General features: G+C 44.0%; 1 protein-coding gene across 2 annotated transcripts in view; it reads left to right on the top strand.

The window, feature by feature from the left end:
* Positions 1–20,903, top strand: part of LOC139545630 (adhesion G protein-coupled receptor E2-like) — a 37,125-nt gene that overhangs the window by 3,789 nt on the left and 12,433 nt on the right. For both annotated transcript variants that reach the window (XM_071353606.1, XM_071353615.1), the window contains exon 2: positions 8,277–8,510. In XM_071353606.1, the coding sequence (XP_071209707.1) occupies positions 8,277–8,510 (234 nt within the window). The remainder of the gene's footprint in view (positions 1–8,276; positions 8,511–20,903) is intronic.

Here is a 20,903-nt window from a genome sequence, read left to right as displayed (position 1 = left end):
CCAGTCCCTTCTGCAGCAAAGCACCCCCACAACATGATGCTGCCACCCCCGTGCTTCACTCTTATGGTGTTCTTCGGCTTGCAAGCGTCCCCCTTTTTCCTCCAAACATAACGATGGTCATTATGGCCAAAAAGTTATATTTTTGTTTCAACAGACCAGAGGACATTTCTCCAAAAAGGTGCACCTGTGTAATGATCATAGTTTTCACCTTGATTCACCTGGTCAGTCTGTCATGGAAAGAATAGGTACTTGTTAATGTTCTGTGTGTATATATAAAACACAGGGAAATCACATTTTTGATTGCAATGGGCCTTTCAGTTAATAAGTTAACATAAGATTTTAATATACATCATTTACTATGTTATGTTATGCTATAAGTTAGCATGTTATGTTATGTGTTACTGTATTTAAGGTACATTCAGGTAGTTGTGTTATGGATGTTATGGATGTAGTACTATGTTCAGGTAGTTATGTTATGGATGTAGTACTATGTTCAGGTAGTTATGTTATGGATGTAGTACTATGTTCAGGTAGTTATGTTATGGATGTAGTACTATGTTCAGGTAATTATGTTATGGATGTTATGGATGTAGTACTATGTTCAGGTAGTTATGTTATGGATGTAGTACTATGTTCAGGTAGTTATGTTATGGATGTAGTACTATGTTCAGGTAGTTATGTTATGGATGTAATGGATGTAGTACTATGTTCAGGTAGTTATGTTATGGATGTATTTCTATGTTCAGGTAGTTATGTTATGTATGTAGTACTATGTTCAGGTAGTTATGTTATGAATGTTATGGATGTAGTACTATGTTCAGGTAGTTATGTTATGGATGTACGTAGTACTATGTTCAGGTAGTTATGTTATGGATGTAATGGATGTAGTACTATGTTCAGGTAGTTATGTTATGGATGTTATGGATGTAGTACTATGTTCAGGTAGTTATGTTATGGATGTAGTACTATGTTCAGGTAGTTATGTTATGGATGTATTACTATGTTCAGGTAGTTATGTTATGTATGTAGTACTATGTTCAGGTAGTTATGTTATGAATGTTATGGATGTAGTACTATGTTCAGGTAGTTATGTTATGGATGTTATGGATGTAGTACTATGTTCAGGTAGTTATGTTATGGATGTTATGGATGTAGTACTATGTTCAGGTAGTTATGTTATGGATGTAATGGATGTAGTACTATGTTCAGGTAGTTATGTTATGGATGTAGTACTATGTTCAGGTAGTTATGTTATGGATGTAGTACTAAGTTCAGGTAGTTATGTTATGGATGTTATGGATGTAGTACTATGTTCAGGTAGTTATGTTATGGATTTAGTACTATGTTCAGGTAGTTATGTTATGGATGTAGTACTATGTTCAGGTAGTTATGTTATGGATGTTATGGATGTAGTACTATGTTCAGGTAGTTATGGCATGGATGTAGTACTATGTTCAGGTAGTTATGTTATGGATGTTATGGATGTAGTACATTGTTCAGGTAGTTATGTTATGGATGTAATGGATGTAGAACTATGTTCAGGTAGTTATGTTATGGATGTAGTACTATGTTCAGGTAGTTGTGTTATGGATGTTATGGATGTAGTACTTTGTTCAGGTAGTTATGTTATGGATGTTATGGATGTAGTACTATGTTCAGGTAGTTATGTTATGGATGTTATGGATGTAGTACTATGTCCAGGTAGTTATGTTATGGATGTTATGGATGTAGTACTATGTTCAGGTAGTTATGTTATGGATGTTATGGATGTAGTACTATGTTTAGGTAGTTGTGTTATGGATTCAGTACTATGTTCAGGTAATTATGTTATGGATGTAGTACTATGTTCAGGTAGTTATGTTATGGATGTAGTACTATGTGCAGGTAGTTATGTTATGGATGTAGTACTATGTTCAGGTAGTTATGTTATGGATGTTATGGATGTAGTACTATGTGCAGGTAGTTATGTTATGGATGTAGTACTATGTTCAGGGTATGTTCTGTTTTTTATTACTGTCAGAATGTCAATGTTTCCAGGAAGCAACACAGTTGCACCATTGACACTAGTCGGCTATCTGGAGTGTCCCTGAATGAGTCAGAGCTGGGTTCACATACTACTCGATATCATTGCAAATAGTTAATCTGGGCTTGATTGAGCTTGCCTAACGTAATTGAACCAATAGAATTGTGGCTACAGTACAAACCCTGCCCATACGACACTTCTGAAATGTTTTAAATAGTATTTGATATGTATTTGATATGAGTACAGAGGGGGGGGGGGGGGGGGTAGAGAGAGAGGGGGGAGGGGGAGAGAGCGAGAGAGAGGGTGTGTGAGAGAGAGAGAGAGAGAGAGAGAGAGAGAGAGGGGGAGAGAGAGAGAGGGGGGGAGAGAGAGAGGGGGAGAGAGAGAGAGAGGGGGGGGGGAGAGAGAGAGATAGAGAGAGAGAGGGGGGGGAGACAGAGAGCTACTGACAAAAACAACATGGGATTGAACTATACAGAGAATGAGGGGACGGGAATACCTATAGTCTTAGAAAAAATGCTTACAAAATGGTTCTTTGACTGTCCCCATAAAGTGTTTTTACTTTTTGGTTCAATGTAGAACTCTTTTTGTTTCCATGTAGAACCCTCTGTGGAAAGGGTTCTATTTGGAACCCAAAATAGTTCTTCCTGGAACCAAAAAGGGTTCTTCAAACGGTTATCCTATGGGGACAGTTGAAGAACCCTTTTCGGTTCTAGATAGCACCTTTTTTTCTAAGTGTCAGTTGTACAACTGAATGCATTCAACAGAAATGTGTCTTCCGTGTTTAACTCAACCCCTATGAATCAGAGAGGTGCAGGGAGCTGCCTTAATCTACATCCACGTCTCAGGGAGGGACAGAGAGGGTGGCAGAGAGGGAGAGAGAGAGGAGGTCAAGAGATATGAAAAAGGATAGAAAGACAGACAGACAGACAGACAGACAGACAGACAGACAGACAGACAGACAGACAGACAGACAGACAGACAGACAGACAGACAGACAGACAGTTCAACATTTAGAATGAGAGAAAGAAAGAGAGAGAGGAGGGAGGGAGGGAGAGGATGACGTCTCTGACACAGTGTCTGTTGATGAAGGGAGGTCGTTTTTATAACTTCATAAAGACCCTCACTCTCTGTACGTGTGTGTATGTATGTTGAAATGAAAAGCTGAAATGTTTTGAGTCAATAAGTATTCAACCCCTTTGTTATGTCAAGACTAAATAAGCTCAGGAGTAAGAATGTGCTTAACAATTCACATATTAAGTTACATGGACTCACTCTGTGTTCAGTGATATATATACATTATCATGATGATGTGGCTGGAGACACTTTTCTTCTTAAAAGTCCAAAATCTTGACAACTTTACTGCTGATATGCAAAACATAATGAAACAAATACCAAAAGATAGTTTTGAGTGATATTCCCCTTTACGTTTAGTAAACAACTTATACTTGTAACGATTGTTCTCCTCCTCGTCTGAGGAGGAGCATGGATCGGACCAAAACGCAGCTTGTGTGGAATACATGATGAATTTATTTAAACAAGACGAACACGAAGCACACTTGAGAATTTACAAAACAACAAACGACGTAGACCGACCTGAACATGAGAACTTACAGAACACGAAGAACGCACGAACAGGAACAGACTAGACAAACGAAACAGTCCCGTGTGGTACAAACACTGACACGGAAGACAATCACCCACAAACAAACAGTGTGAACAGCCTACCTTAATTTCACTGCTACCCATCCCGGATCCGGGATCCCCCCCATCAGAAAAGCTGACTAGCATAGCCTAGCCTAAAGCCACAGGGATATCATATAATAAAATGTTCATGAAATCACAAGTCCAAGACACCAAATGAAAGATACAGATCTTGTGAATCCAGCCATCATTTCCGATTTTTTAAATGTTTTACAGGGAAGACAAAATATGTATTTCTATTAGCTAACCACCATAGCAAAAGACACAACTTTTTTTTGTCCACCATTTTTCCCTGCATAGGTAGCCATCACTAATTCGACCAAATAAAGATATAAATAGCCACTAACCAAGAAAAAACTTAATCAGATGACAGTCTGATAACATATTTATTGTATAGCATATGTTTTGTTAGAAAAATGTGCATATTTCAGGTATAAATCATAGTTTACCATTGCAGCCACCATCACCAACTCTCACCGAAGCGACTAGAATAACTACAGAGAGCAACGTGTATTACCTAATTACTCATCATAAAACATTTCTTAAAAATACACAGCGTACAGCAATTGAAAGACACAGATCTTGTGAATCCAGACAATATTTCAGATTTTCTAAGTGTTTTACAGCGAAAACACAATATAACGTTATATTAGCTTACCACAATAGCAAACATCACAACAGCATTGATTCAAGCAAAAACATAGCGATTAGTATAAGTCACCAAAATATATTAATTTTTTCACTAACCTTCTCAGAATTCTTCACATGACAGTCCTATAACATCATATTACACAATGCATATAGAGTTTGTTCGAAAATGTGCATATTTAGCGGCACAAGTCGTGGTTATACTATGTCGCACAGACATGCCCAAATCGTTAAAGCGCAATACTAAGGAAATACCGAAAATAGCAATATACTCGCATAAACTGATATAACTCGGTTTAAAATAACTTCGTTATGATGTTTCTAACACTTATATCGAATTAAATCACAGACGGATATACATAAGGCCTAAAACGAGAGCGTTTGAGCATGCCATTCTGATGTCCTCCTCTGCGTCTTGACGAAAGTCGAAAAGAGCGGACACTGCATGCCATGGCGTTTTATAAGCTCTGAGATCTACGTAGAAGCTCCATTCCACTTCTCATTGGTTACTGACATCCAGGGGAAGGCGGGTGCAGTTCATGACGACCCATAGGATGCATACAGAGTTTTAAACTGATCCTAGAACAGATTCAACATTTTCAGCTTTTGCAGTACCTATCAGGAATTTCGCTGCCAAACGAGTTCTGTTTCACTCAGAGAAATAATTCAAACGGTTTTAGAAACTAGAGAGTGTTTTCTATCCAATAGTAATAATAATATGCATATTGTACGAGCAAGAATTGAGTACGAGGCAGTTTAATTTGGGAACGCTAAATGTCGAAGTTGAAACAGCACCCCCTGTAGTGCCAAGAAGTTAATATTGGTCTCAATCAGAGGAAACGTCAAACACCTGCCCCTGATTGAGAACCATATAAGGCTAATTAACAATGAACCTAAACAAGAAACAAATAACATAGACTGCCCACCCAGCTCACGTCTTGACCAACTAAACAAAGCTAAACAAAGGAAAATAAGGTCAGGAACGTGACAGTACCCCCCCCCCCCCCCAAGATGCGGACTCCGGCCGCAAAACTGAACCTATAGGGGAGGGTCTGGGTGGGCATCTGTCCACGGTGGCGGCTCTGGCTCTGGACGTTGTCCCCACCCCACCATAGTCAATCCCAGCTTCCGTAGACTCCTCCCAATGACCACCCTCCAAATTAACCCACCTGGATTAAGTGACAGCACCGGACTAAGGGGCAACACCGGGATAAGGGGCAGCACCGGACTAAGGGGCAGCACCGGACTGAGGGGCAGCACCGGACTGAGGGGCAGCTCCGGACTGAGGGGCAGCACCGGACTGAGGGGCAGCACCAGACTGAGGAGCAGCACCAGACTGAAGAGCAGCACCGGACTGAGGGGCAGCTCCGGACTGAGGGGCAGCTCCGGACTGTCTAACGGCTCTGGCTGGTCATGGCTGGCTGACGGCTCTGGCTCGGGGCAGACGGGCAGCTCTGACGGCTCGGGACAGACGGGCAGTTCAGACGACGCTGGGCAAACGGATAGCACAGGCGGCTCTGGGCAGACGGGCAGTGCAGGCGGCTCTGGGCAGACGGGCAGTGCAGGCGGCTCTGGGCAGACGGGCAGTGCAGGCGGCACTGGGCAGACGGCAGACTCTGGGCGGCTGAGGCGCACAGTAGGCCTGGTGCGTGGTGCCGGAACTGGTGGTACCGGGCTAAGGTTACGCACCTGAAGCCTGGTGCGTGGTGTAGGCACTGGTGGTACTGGGCTGGGGCGGGGAGGTGGCGCCGGATATACCGGACCGTGCAGGCGTACTGGCTCCCTTGAGCACTGAGCCTGCCCAACCTTACCTGGTTGAATGCTCCCCGTAGCCCGACTAGTGCGGGGAGGTGGAATAACCCGCACTGGGCTGTGTTGGCGAACCGGGGACACGATGCGTAAGGCTGGTGCCATGTATGCCGGCCCGAGGAGACGCACTGGAGACCAGACGCTTTGAGCCGGCTTCATGGCACCTGGCTCAATGCCCAATCTAGCCCGGCCGATACGAGGAGCTGGAATGTATCGCACCGGGCTATGCACACGTACAGGAGACACCGTGCGCTCTACCGCATAACACGGTGTCTGCCCGTACTTTCGCTCTCCACGGTAAGCTCGGGAAGTTGGCGCAGGTCTCCTACCTGACTTCGCCACACTACCCTTTAGCGCCCCCCCCCCAATACATTTTTGGGCTTGACTCACAGGCTTCCAGCCTCGCTTCCGTGCTGCCTCCTTATACCACCGCCTCTCGGCTTTAGCTGCCTCCAGCTCTTCACGAGGGCGGCGATATTCTCCAGGTTGTGCCCAGGGTCCTTTACCGTCCAGTATTTCTTCCCATGTCCAGAAATCCTGCGATCGCTGCTGCTGCTTTTTCCCACGCTGCTTGGTCCTTGGTCGGTGGGTGATTCTGTAACGATTGTTCTCCTCCTCGTCTGAGGAGGAGCATGGATCGGACCAAAACGCAGCTTGGTGGAATACATGATGAATTTATTTAAACAAGACGAACACGAAGCACACTTGAGAATTTACAAAACAACAAACGACGTATACCGACCTGAACATGAGAACTTACAGAACACAAAGAACGCACGAACAGGAACAGACTAGACAAACGAAACAGTCCCGTGTGGTACATACACTGACACGGAAGACAATCACCCACAAACAAACGGTGTGAACAGCCTACCTTAATATGGTTCTCAATCAGAGGAAACGTCAAACACCTGCCCCTGATTGAGAACCATATAAGGCTAATTAACAAAGAACCTAAACAAGACACAAATAACATAGACTGCCCACCCAGCTCACGTCCTGACCAACTAAACAAAGCTAAACAAGGGAAAATAAGGTCAGGAACGTGACAATACTATCTCTGTCTTCTCTCCTATACTTCAGTTTAGTAACCTAGCTATAATATCTCTGTCTTCTCTCCTATACTTCAGTTTAGTAACCCAGCTATAATATCTCTGTCTTCTCTCCTATACTTCAGTTTAGAACCTAGCTATAATATATCTGTATTCTCTCCTATACTTCAGTTTAGTAACCGAGCTATAATATCTCTGTCTTCTCTCCTATACTTCAGTTTAGTAACCTAGCTATAATATCTCTGTCTTCTCTCCTATACTTCAGTTTAGTAACCTAGCTATAATATATCTGTCTTCTCTACTATTCTTCAGGTTAGTAACCTAGCTATAATATATCTGTCTTCTCTACTATACTTCAGTTTAGTAACCTAGCTATAATATCTCTGTATTCTCTACTATACTTCAGTTTAGTAACCTAGTTATAATATCCATGTCTTCTCTACTATACTTCAGTTTAGTAACCTAGCTAAAGTTGCAATGTGGAAAATAAGTATATTACTAGTGATTATACCCTATAGTACACGAGCCTATTGAACAGAGTGCCATTTGCGAACAAATTGTAAAAAATAATAAAAATAATTGTATCCCAACTTGGTCCAGAGTGTTGACAGGGATGAAGCCCGTAGTAGGAAACTGGTTGAAAATCTCTCTCTCGCTCTCTCTCTCTCTCAATTCAATTCAATTCAATTCAAGGGGCTTTATTGGCATGGGAAACATGTGTTAACATTGCCAAAGCAAGTGAGGTAGATAATACACAAAAGTGAAATAAACAATACAAATTAACAGTAAACATTACACATACAGAAGTTTCAAAACAAGAAAGACATTACAAATGTCATATTATATATATACAGTGTTGTAACAATCTCTCTCTCTCTCTCTCTCTCTCTCTCTCTCTCTCTCTCTCTCTCTCTCTCTCTCTCTCTCTCTCTCTCTCTCTCTCTCTCTCTCTCTCTCTCTCTCTCTCTCTCTCTCTCTCTCTCTCTCTCTCTCTCTCTCTCTCTCTCTCTCTCTCTCTCTCTCTCTCTCTCTCTCTACAGGTCTTCATTTCAGTCTACTGGGGAATCTAGAGGCCATAGTTTGCCCCGGGGGCTTCATAGCCAATGGGAGAAAATCATGTGTTGATATAGATGAGTGTAAAGAGTGGGACAGTACCCCACCCTGTGGAAGTAATGCCACGTGTTACAACACACAGGGGAGCTTCTTTTGTCAGTGTCTACCTGGGTTCAAATCCACGACTGTCAAGTTTACTACTCTCACTGGAGAGTGTAAGGGTGAGTATTCGTGTGTGTGTGTGTTACATGCCGAGGGAACTTTGGATAATGATATTATTCTATATGGAGGGGGGGAGGGGGGGATAATGATATTATTCTATGTGTAGGTGGGGAAGGGGGTGGATAATGATATTATTCTATGTGTAGGTGGGGAGGGGGGTGATAATGATATTATTCTATATGGAGGTGGGGAGGGGGGTGGATAATGATATTATTCTATGTGTTGGTGGGGAGGGGGGTGATAATGATATTATTCTATATGGAGGTGGGGAGGGGGGTGGATAATGATATTATTCTATATGTAGGTGGGGAAGGGGTGGATAATGATATTATTCAATGTGTAGGTGGGGAGGGAGGTGGATAATGATATTATTCTATGTGTAGGTGGGGAGGGGGTGATAATGATATTATTCTACGTGTAGGTGGGGAAGGGGGTGGATAATGATATTATTCTATGTGTAGGTGGGGAGGGGGGTGGATAATGATATTATTCTATGTTTAGGTGGGGAGGGGGGTGATAATGATGTTATTCTATGTGTAGGTGGGGAGGGGGGAGGGGGTGATAATGATATTATTCTATGTGTAGGTGGGGAGGGGTTGATAATGATATTATTCTATGTGTAGGTGGGGAGGGGGGTGGATAATGATATTATTCTATGCGTAGGTGGGGAGGGGGGAGGGGGTGATAATGATATTATTCTATGTGTAGGTGGGGAGGGGGGTGATAATGATAGTATTCTATGTGTAGGTGGGGAGGGGGGTGGATAATGATATTATTCTATGTGTAGGTGGGGAGGGGGGAGGGGGTGATAATGATATTATTCTATGTGTAGGTGGGGAGGGGGGTGGATAATGATATTATTCTATTTGTACGTGGGGAGGGGGGTGGATAATGATATTATTCTATATGTAGGTGGGGAAGGGGTGGATAATGATATTATTCTATGTGTAGGTGGGGAGGGGGATGGATAATGATATTATTCTATGTGTAGGTGGGGAGGGAGGTGGATAATGATATTATTCTATGTGTAGGTGGGGAGGGGGGTGGATAATGATATTATTCTATGTTTAGGTGGGGAGGGGGGTGATAATGATGTTATTCTATGTGTAGGTGGGGAGGGGGGTGATAATGATATTATTCTATGTGTAGGTGGGGAGGGGGGGTGGATAATGATATTATTCTACGTGTAGATGGGGAGGGGGGTGATAATGATATTATTCTACGTGTAGGTGGGGAGGGGGGAGGAGGGTGATAATGATATTATTCTATGTGGAGGTGGGGACGGGGGTGATAATGATATTATTCTATGTGTAGGTGGGGAGGGGGTGGATAATGATATTATTCTATGTGTAGGTGGGGAGGGGGTGATAATGATATTATTCTATGTGTAGGTGGGGAGGGGGGTGGATAATGATATTATTCTATGTGTAGATGGGGAGGGGGTTGGATAATGATATTATTCAATGTGTAGGTGGGGAAGGGGTGATAATGATATTATTCTATGCGTAGGTGGGGAGGAGGGTGGATAATGATATTATTCTATGTGTAGGTGGGGAGGGGGTGATAATGATATTATTCTATGCGTAGGTGGGGAGGGGGGAGGGGGTGATAATGATATTATTCTATGTGTAGGTGGGGAGGGGGGTGATAATGATAGTATTCTATGTGTAGGTGGGGAGGGGGGTGGATAATGATATTATTCTATGTGTAGGTGGGGAGGGGGGAGGGGGTGATAATGATATTATTCTATGTGTAGGTGGGGAGGGGGTGATAATGATATTATTCTATGTGTAGGTGGGGAGGGGGTGATAATGATATTATTCTATGCGTAGGTGGGGAGGGGGGAGGGGGTGATAATGATATTATTCTATGTGTAGGTGGGGAGGGGGGTGATAATGATATTATTCTATGTGTAGGTGGGGAGGGGGGTGGATAATGATATTATTCTATGTGTAGGTGGGGAGGGGGGAGGGGGTGATAATGATATTATTCTATGTGTAGGTGGGGAGGGGGGTGGATAATGATATTATTCTATGTGTACGTGGGGAGGGGGGTGGATAATGATATTATTCTATGTGTAGGTGGGGAGGGGGGAGGGGGTGATAATGATATTATTCTATGTGTAGGTGGGGAGGGGGGTGGATAATGATATTATTCTATGTGTACGTGGGGAGGGGGGTGGATAATGATATTATTCTATGTGTAGGTGGGGAGGGGGGAGGGGGTGATAATGATATTATTCTATGTGTAGGTGGGGAGGGGGGTGGATAATGATATTATTCTATTTGTACGTGGGGAGGGGGGTGGATAATGATATTATTCTATATGTAGGTGGGGAAGGGGTGGATAATGATATTATTCTATGTGTAGGTGGGGAGGGGGATGGATAATGATATTATTATATGTGTAGGTGGGGAGGGAGGTGGATAATGATATTATTCTATGTGTAGGTGGGGAGGGGGGTGATAATGATAGTATTCTATGTGTAGGTGGGGAGGGGGGTGGATAATGAGATTATTCTATGTGTAGGTGGGGAGGGGGGAGGGGGTGATAATGATATTATTCTATGTGTAGGTGGGGAGGGGGGTGGATAATGATATTATTCTATTTTTAAGTGGGGAGGGGGGTGGATAATGATATTATTCTATATGTAGGTGGGGAAGGGGTGGATAATGATATTATTCTATGTGTAGGTGGGGAGGGGGATGGATAATGATATTATTCTATGTGTAGGTGGGGAGGGAGGTGGATAATGATATTATTCTATGTGTAGGTGGGGAGGGGGGTGGATAATGATATTATTCTATGTTTAGGTGGGGAGGGGGGTGATAATGATGTTATTCTATGTGTAGGTGGGGAGGGGGGTGATAATGATATTATTCTATGTGTAGGTGGGGAGGGGGGGTGGATAATGATATTATTCTACGTGTAGATGGGGAGGGGGGTGATAATGATATTATTCTACGTGTAGGTGGGGAGGGGGGAGGAGGGTGATAATGATATTATTATATGTGTAGGTGGGGAGGGGGGTGATAATGATATTATTCTATGTGTAGGTGGGGAGGGGGTGGATAATGATATTATTCTATGTGTAGGTGGGGAGGGGGTGATAATGATATTATTCTATGTGTAGGTGGGGAGGGGGGTGGATAATGATATTATTCTATGTGTAGATGGGGAGGGGGTTGGATAATGATATTATTCAATGTGTAGGTGGGGAAGGGGTGATAATGATATTATTCTATGCGTAGGTGGGGAGGAGGGTGGATAATGATATTATTCTATGTGTAGGTGGGGAGGGGGTGATAATGATATTATTCTATGCGTAGGTGGGGAGGGGGGAGGGGGTGATAATGATATTATTCTATGTGTAGGTGGGGAGGGGGGTGATAATGATAGTATTCTATGTGTAGGTGGGGAGGGGGGTGGATAATAATATTATTCTATGTGTAGGTGGGGAGGGGGGAGGGGGTGATAATGATATTATTCTATGTGTAGGTGGGGAGGGGGTGATAATGATATTATTCTATGTGTAGGTGGGGAGGGGGTGATAATGATATTATTCTATGCGTAGGTGGGGAGGGGGGAGGGGGTGATAATGATATTATTCTATGTGTAGGTGGGGAGGGGGGTGATAATGATATTATTCTATGTGTAGGTGGGGAGGGGGGTGGATAATGATATTATTCTATGTGTAGGTGGGGAGGGGGGAGGGGGTGATAATGATATTATTCTATGTGTAGGTGGGGAGGGGGGTGGATAATGATATTATTCTATGTGTACGTGGGGAGGGGGGTGGATAATGATATTATTCTATGTGTAGGTGGGGAGGGGGGAGGGGGTGATAATGATATTATTCTATGTGTAGGTGGGGAGGGGGGTGGATAATGATATTATTCTATTTGTACGTGGGGAGGGGGGTGGATAATGATATTATTCTATATGTAGGTGGGGAAGGGGTGGATAATGATATTATTCTATGTGTAGGTGGGGAGGGGGATGGATAATGATATTATTATATGTGTAGGTGGGGAGGGAGGTGGATAATGATATTATTCTATGTGTAGGTGGGGAGGGGGGTGGATAATGATATTATTCTATGTTTAGGTGGGGAGGGGGGTGATAATGATGTTATTCTATGTGTAGGTGGGGAGGGGGGTGATAATGATGTTATTCTATGTGTAGGTGGGGAGGGGGGGTGGATAATGATATTATTCTACGTGTAGATGGGGAGGGGGGTGATAATGATATTATTCTACGTGTAGGTGGGGAGGGGGGAGGAGGGTGATAATGATATTATTCTATGTGTAGGTGGGGAGGGGGGTGATAATGATATTATTCTATGTGTAGGTGGGGAGGGGGTGGATAATGATATTATTCTATGTGTAGGTGGGGAGGGGGTGATAATGATATTATTCTATGTGTAGGTGGGGAGGGGGGTGGATAATGATATTATTCTATGTGTAGATGGGGAGGGGGTTGGATAATGATATTATTCAATGTGTAGGTGGGGAAGGGGTGATAATGATATTATTATATGCGTAGGTGGGGAGGAGGGTGGATAATGATATTATTCTATGTGTAGGTGGGGAGGGGGTGATAATGATATTATTCTATGCGTAGGTGGGGAGGGGGGAGGGGGTGATAATGATATTATTCTATGTGTAGGTGGGGAGGGGGGTGATAATGATAGTATTCTATGTGTAGGTGGGGAGGGGGGTGGATAATGATATTATTCTATGTGTAGGTGGGGAGGGGGGAGGGGGTGATAATGATATTATTCTATGTGTAGGTGGGGAGGGGGTGATAATGATATTATTCTATGTGTAGGTGGGGAGGGGGTGATAATGATATTATTCTATGCGTAGGTGGGGAGGGGGGAGGGGGTGATAATGATATTATTCTATGTGTAGGTGGGGAGGGGGGTGATAATGATGTTATTCTATGTGTAGGTGGGGAGGGGGGTGATAATTATATTATTCTATGTGTAGGTGGGGAGGGGGGGTGGATAATGATATTATTCTACGTGTAGATGGGGAGGGGGGTGATAATGATATTATTCTACGTGTAGGTGGGGAGGGGGGAGGAGGGTGATAATGATATTATTCTATGTGTAGGTGGGGAGGGGGGTGATAATGATATTATTCTATGTGTAGGTGGGGAGGGGGTGGATAATGATATTATTCTATGTGTAGGTGGGGAGGGGGTGATAATGATATTATTCTATGTGTAGGTGGGGAGGGGGGTGGATAATGATAGTATTCTATGTGTAGATGGGGAGGGGGTTGGATAATGATATTATTCAATGTGTAGGTGGGGAAGGGGTGATAATGATATTATTCTATGCGTAGGTGGGGAGGAGGGTGGATAATGATATTATTCTATGTGTAGGTGGGGAGGGGGTGATAATGATATTATTCTATGCGTAGGTGGGGAGGGGGGAGGGGGTGATAATGATATTATTCTATGTGTAGGTGGGGAGGGGGGTGATAATGATAGTATTCTATGTGTAGGTGGGGAGGGGGGTGGATAATTATATTATTCTATGTGTAGGTGGGGAGGGGGGAGGGGGTGATAATGATATTATTCTATGTGTAGGTGGGGAGGGGGTGATAATGATATTATTCTATGTGTAGGTGGGGAGGGGGTGATAATGATATTATTCTATGCGTAGGTGGGGAGGGGGGAGGGGGTGATAATGATATTATTCTATGTGTAGGTGGGGAGGGGGGTGATAATGATATTATTCTATGTGTAGGTGGGGAGGGGGGTGGATAATGATATTATTCTATGTGTAGGTGGGGAGGGGGGAGGGGGTGATAATGATATTATTCTATGTGTAGGTGGGGAGGGGGGTGGATAATGATATTATTCTATGTGTACGTGGGGAGGGGGGTGGATAATGATATTATTCTATGTGTAGGTGGGGAGGGGGGAGGGGGTGATAATGATATTATTCTATGTGTAGGTGGGGAGGGGGGTGGATAATGATATTATTCTATTTGTACGTGGGGAGGGGGGTGGATAATGATATTATTCTATATGTAGGTGGGGAAGGGGTGGATAATGATATTATTCTATGTGTAGGTGGGGAGGGGGATGGATAATGATATTATTCTATGTGTAGGTGGGGAGGGAGGTGGATAATGATATTATTCTATGTGTAGGTGGGGAGGGGGGTGGATAATGATATTATTCTATGTTTAGGTGGGGAGGGGGGTGATAATGATGTTATTCTATGTGTAGGTGGGGAGGGGGGTGATAATGATATTATTCTATGTGTAGGTGGGGAGGGGGGGTGGATAATGATATTATTCTACGTGTAGATGGGGAGGGGGGTGATAATGATATTATTCTACGTGTAGGTGGGGAGGGGGGAGGAGGGTGATAATGATATTATTCTATGTGTAGGTGGGGAGGGGGGTGATAATGATATTATTCTATGTGTAGGTGGGGAGGGGGTGGATAATGATATTATTCTATGTGTAGGTGGGGAGGGGGTGATAATGATATTATTCTATGTGTAGGTGGGGAGGGGGGTGGATAATGATAGTATTCTATGTGTAGATGGGGAGGGGGTTGGATAATGATATTATTCAATGTGTAGGTGGGGAAGGGGTGATAATGATATTATTGTATGCGTAGGTGGGGAGGAGGGTGGATAATGATATTATTCTATGTGTAGGTGGGGAGGGGGTGATAATGATATTATTCTATGCGTAGGTGGGGAGGGGGGAGGGGGTGATAATGATATTATTCTATGTGTAGGTGGGGAGGGGGGTGATAATGATAGTATTCTATGTGTAGGTGGGGAGGGGGGTGGATAATGATATTATTCTATGTGTAGGTGGGGAGGGGGGAGGGGGTGATAATGATATTATTCTATGTGTAGGTGGGGAGGGGGTGATAATGATATTATTCTATGTGTAGGTGGGGAGGGGGTGATAATGATATTATTCTATGCGTAGGTGGGGAGGGGGGAGGGGGTGATAATGATATTATTCTATGTGTAGGTGGGGAGGGGGGTGATAATGATGTTATTCTATGTGTAGGTGGGGAGGGGGGTGATAATGATATTATTCTATGTGTAGGTGGGGAGGGGGGGTGGATAATGATATTATTCTACGTGTAGATGGGGAGGGGGGTGATAATGATATTATTCTACGTGTAGGTGGGGAGGGGGGTGATAATGATATTATTCAATGTGTAGGTGGGGAGGGGGGTGATAATGATATTATTCTATGTTTAGGTGGGGAGGGGGGAGGGGGGTGATAATGATATTATTCTATGTGTAGGTGGGGAGGGGGGAGGGGGTGATAATGATATTATTCTATGTGTAGGTGGGGAGGGGGGTGGATAATGATATTATTCTATGTGTAGATGGGGAGGAGGGTGATAATGATATTATTCAATGTGTAGGTGGGGAGGGGGGTGATAATGATGTTATTCTATGTGTAGGTGGGGAGGGGGGTGATAATGATATTATTCTATGTGTAGGTGGGGAGGGGGGGTGGATAATGATATTATTCTACGTGTAGATGGGGAGGGGGGTGATAATGATATTATTCTACGTGTAGGTGGGGAGGGGGGAGGAGGGTGATAATGATATTATTCTATGTGTAGGTGGGGAGGGGGGTGATAATGATATTATTCTATGTGTAGGTGGGGAGGGGGTGGATAATGATATTATTCTATGTGTAGGTGGGGAGGGGGTGATAATGATATTATTCTATGTGTAGGTGGGGAGGGGGGTGGATAATGATATTATTCTATGTGTAGATGGGGAGGGGGTTGGATAATGATATTATTCAATGTGTAGGTGGGGAAGGGGTGATAATGATATTATTGTATGCGTAGGTGGGGAGGAGGGTGGATAATGATATTATTCTATGTGTAGGTGGGGAGGGGGTGATAATGATATTATTCTATGCGTAGGTGGGGAGGGGGGAGGGGGGTGATAATGATATTATTCTATGTGTAGGTGGGGAGGGGGTGATAATGATATTATTCTATGTGTAGGTGGGGAGGGGGTGATAATGATATTATTCTATGCGTAGGTGGGGAGGGGGGAGGGGGTGATAATGATATTATTCTATGTGTAGGTGGGGAGGGGGGTGATAATGATGTTATTCTATGTGTAGGTGGGGAGGGGGGTGATAATGATATTATTCTATGTGTAGGTGGGGAGGGGGGGTGGATAATGATATTATTCTACGTGTAGATGGGGAGGGGGGTGATAATGATATTATTCTACGTGTAGGTGGGGAGGGGGGTGATAATGATATTATTCAATGTGTAGGTGGGGAGGGGGGTGATAATGATATTATTCTATGTTTAGGTGGGGAGGGGGGAGGGGGGTGATAATGATATTATTCTATGTGTAGGTGGGGAGGGGGGAGGGGGTGATAATGATATTATTCTATGTGTAGGTGGGGAGGGGGGTGGATAATGATATTATTCTATGTGTAGATGGGGAGGAGGGTGATAATGATATTATTCAATGTGTAGGTGGGGAGGGGGGTGATAATGATATTATTCTATGTGTAGGTGGGGAGGGGGGTGATAATGATATTATTCTATGTGTAGGTGGGGAGGGGGGAGAAGGGTGATAATGATAGTATTCTATGTGTAGGTGGGTGATGATGATATTATTCTATGTGTAGGTGGGGAGGGGGGAGGGGGGTGATAATGATATTATTCTACGTGTAGGTGGGGAGGAGGGTGATTATGATATTATTCTATGTGTAGGTGGGGAGGGGGGAGGGGGGTGATTATGATATTATTCTATGTGTAGGTGGGGAGGGGGGAGGGGGGTGATAATGATATTATTCTACGTGTAGGTGGGGAGGAGGGTGATTATGATATTATTCTATGTGTAGGTGGGGAGGGGGGGGTGTTAATGATATTATTCTATGTGTAGGTGGGGAGGGGGGAGGGGGGTGATAATGATATTATTCTATGTGTAGGTGGGGAGGGGGGAGGGGGGTGATAATGATATTATTCTACGTGTACGTGGGGAGGAGGGTGATTATGATATTATTGTATGTGTAGGTGGGGAGGGGGGAGGGGGGTGATAATGATTTTATTCTATGTGTAGGTGGGGAGGGGGGGTGATAATGATATTATTCTATGTGTAGGTGGGGAGGGGGTGATAATGATATTATTCTATGTGTAGGTGGGGAGGGGGGGTGATAATGATATTATTCTATGTGTAGGTGGGGAGAGGGGGGGTGATAATGATATTATTCTATGTGTAGGTGGGGAGGGGGTGATAATGATATTATTCTATGTGTAGGTGGGGAGGGGGAGGGGGGTGATAATGATATTATTCTACGTGTAGGTGGGGAGGAGGGTGATTATGATATTATTCTATGTGTAGGTGGGGAGGGGGGAGGGGGGTGATAATGATATTATTCTATGTGTAGGTGGGGAGGGGGGAGGGGGGTGATAATGATATTATTCTACGTGTACGTGGGGAGGAGGGTGATTATGATATTATTCTATGTGTAGGTGGGGAGGGGGGAGGGGGGTGATAATGATTTTATTCTATGTGTAGGTGGGGAGGGGGGGTGATAATGATATTATTCTATGTGTAGGTGGGGAGGGGGTGATAATGATATTATTCAATGTGTAGGTGGGGAGGGGGTGATAATGATATTATTCTATGTGTAGATGGTGAGGAGGGTGATAATGATATTATTCAATGTGTAGGTGGGGAGGGGGGTGATAATGATATTATTCTATGTGTAGGTGGGGAGGGGGGGTGATAATGATATTATTCTATGTGTAGGTGGGGAGGGGGGAGAAGGGTGATAATGATAGTATTCTATGTGTAGGTGGGTGATGATGATATTATTCTATGTGTAGGTGGGGAGGGGGGAGGGGGGTGATAATGATATTATTCTATGTGTAGGTGGGGAGGGGGGAGGGGGGTGATTATGATATTATTCTATGTGTAGGTGGGGAGGGGGAGGGGGTGATAATGATATTATTCTATGTGTAGGTGGGGAGGGGGGGTGATAATGATATTATTCTATGTGTAGGTGGGGAGAGGGGGGGTGATAATGATATTATTCTATGTGTAGGTGGAGAGGGGGTGATAATGATATTATTCTATGTGTAGGTGGGGAGGGGGGAGGGGGGTGATTATGATATTATTCTATGCGTAGGTGGGGAGGAGGGTGATAATGATATTATTCAATGTGTAGGTGGGGAGGGGGGTGATAATGATATTATTCTATGTGTAGGTGGGGAGGGGGGGTGATAATGATATTATTCTATGTGTAGGTGGGGAGGGGGGAGAAGGGTGATAATGATAGTATTCTATGTGTAGGTGGGTGATGATGATATTATTCTATGTGTAGGTGGGGAGGGGGGAGGGGGGTGATAATGATATTATTCTACGTGTAGGTGGGGAGGAGGGTGATTATGATATTATTCTATGTGTAGGTGGGGAGGGGGGAGGGGGGTGATTATGATATTATTCTATGTGTAGGTGGAAAGGGGGGAGGGGGGTGATAATGATATTATTCTATGTGTAGGTGGGGAGGGGGGGTGATAATGATATTATTCTATGTGTAGGTGGGGAGAGGGGGGGTGATAATGATATTATTCTATGTGTAGGTGGGGAGGGGGTGATAATGATATTATTCTATGTGTAGGTGGGGAGGGGGTGATAATGATATTATTCTATGTGTAGGTGGGGAGGGGGGAGGGGGGTGATAATGATATTATTCTATGTGTAGGTGGGGAGGGGGGGTGATAATGATATTATTCTATGTGTAGGTGGGGAGAGGGGGGGTGATAATGATATTATTCTATGTGTAGGTGGGGAGGGGGTGATAATGATATTATTCTATGTGTAGGTGGGGAGGGGGTGATAATGATATTATTCTATGCGTAGGTGGGGAGGGGGGAGGGGGAGGGGGGAAAATGATATTATTCTATGCGTAGGTGGGGAGGGGGGGGGGAGGGGGGTGGATAATGATATTAGTCTTTGTGTAGGTGGGGAGGGGGGCGGATAATGATATTATTCTATGTGTAGGTGGGGAGGGGGGTGATAATGATATTATTCTATGTGTAGGAGGGGAGGGGGGTGATAATGATATTATTCTATGTGTAGGTGGGGAGGGGGGTGGATAATGATATTATTCTATGTGTAGGTGGGGAGGGGGGAGGGGGTGATAATTATATTATTCTATGTGTAGGTGGGGAGGGGGGTGGATAATGATATTATTCTATGTGTAGGTGGGGAGGGGGGTGGATAATGATATTATTCTATGTGTAGGTGGGGAGGGGGGGTGGATAATGATATTATTCTATGTGTAGGTGGGGAGGGGGGAGGGGGTGATAATTATATTATTCTATGTGTAGGTGGGGAGGGGGGTGGATAATGATATTATTCTATGTGTAGGTGGGGAGGGGGGAGATAATGATATTATTCTATGTGTAGGTAGGGAGGGGGGTGGATAATGATATTATTCTATGTGTAGGTGGGGAGGGGGGTGGATAATGATATTATTCTATGTGTAGGTGGGGAGGGGGGTGGATAATGATATTATTCTATGTGTAGGTGGGGAGGGGGGTTGATAATGATATTATTCTATGTGTAGGTGGGGAGGGGTGTGGATAATGATATTATTCTATGTGTAGGTGGGGAGGGGGGTGGATAATGATATTATTCTATGTGTAGGTGGGGAGGGGGGTGATAATGATATTATTCTATGTGTAGGTGGGGAGGGGGGTGGATAATGATATTATTCTATATAAATATTCTCAATGTGATTATATGGATTCATGTAGAAGAAACATCAACAGCCGTGTGTGAGGGTCTCAGTTTAGCTGTGTGATTCCCCAACATCTCCTCTAGTACCCCCAGACAGTCCTCTGCTTTGATGTATTCCACAACAAGCACAGCTGATTCTAATGGTCACCTGATCATCAAGCCTTTCATTCCTTAATTCAGCTACGTTAGTTCTGGAATACATCGAATATGTGGACTGTCTTAAGGTACTGGAGGAGAGGTTTGGAGAGGTTACGGAATCACTGGAGGAGAGATTAGGGAACCACTGGAGGAGAGGTTAGGGAATCACTGGAGGAGATGTTTTGGGAATCACTGTAGGAGAGGTTAGGGAATCACTGGAGGAGAAGTTAGGGAACCACTGGAGGAGAGGTTAGGGAATCACTGGAGGAGAGGTTAGGGAATCACTGGAGGAGAGGTTAGGAGAGGTTAGGGAATCACTGGAGGAGAGGTTAGGGAGACACTGGAGGAGAGGTTAGGGAGTCACTGGAGGAGAGGGAGACATTGGAGGAGAGATTAGGGAACCACTGGAGGAGAGTTTAGGAGAGGTTAGGGAATCACTGGAGGAGAGGTTATGGAGACACTGGAGGAG

Source organism: Salvelinus alpinus, chromosome 2 (genome assembly GCF_045679555.1).
Source record: "Salvelinus alpinus chromosome 2, SLU_Salpinus.1, whole genome shotgun sequence".
Lineage (NCBI taxonomy): Eukaryota > Metazoa > Chordata > Actinopteri > Salmoniformes > Salmonidae > Salvelinus > Salvelinus alpinus.
This window is presented reverse-complemented; position numbering and strand designations above follow the sequence as displayed.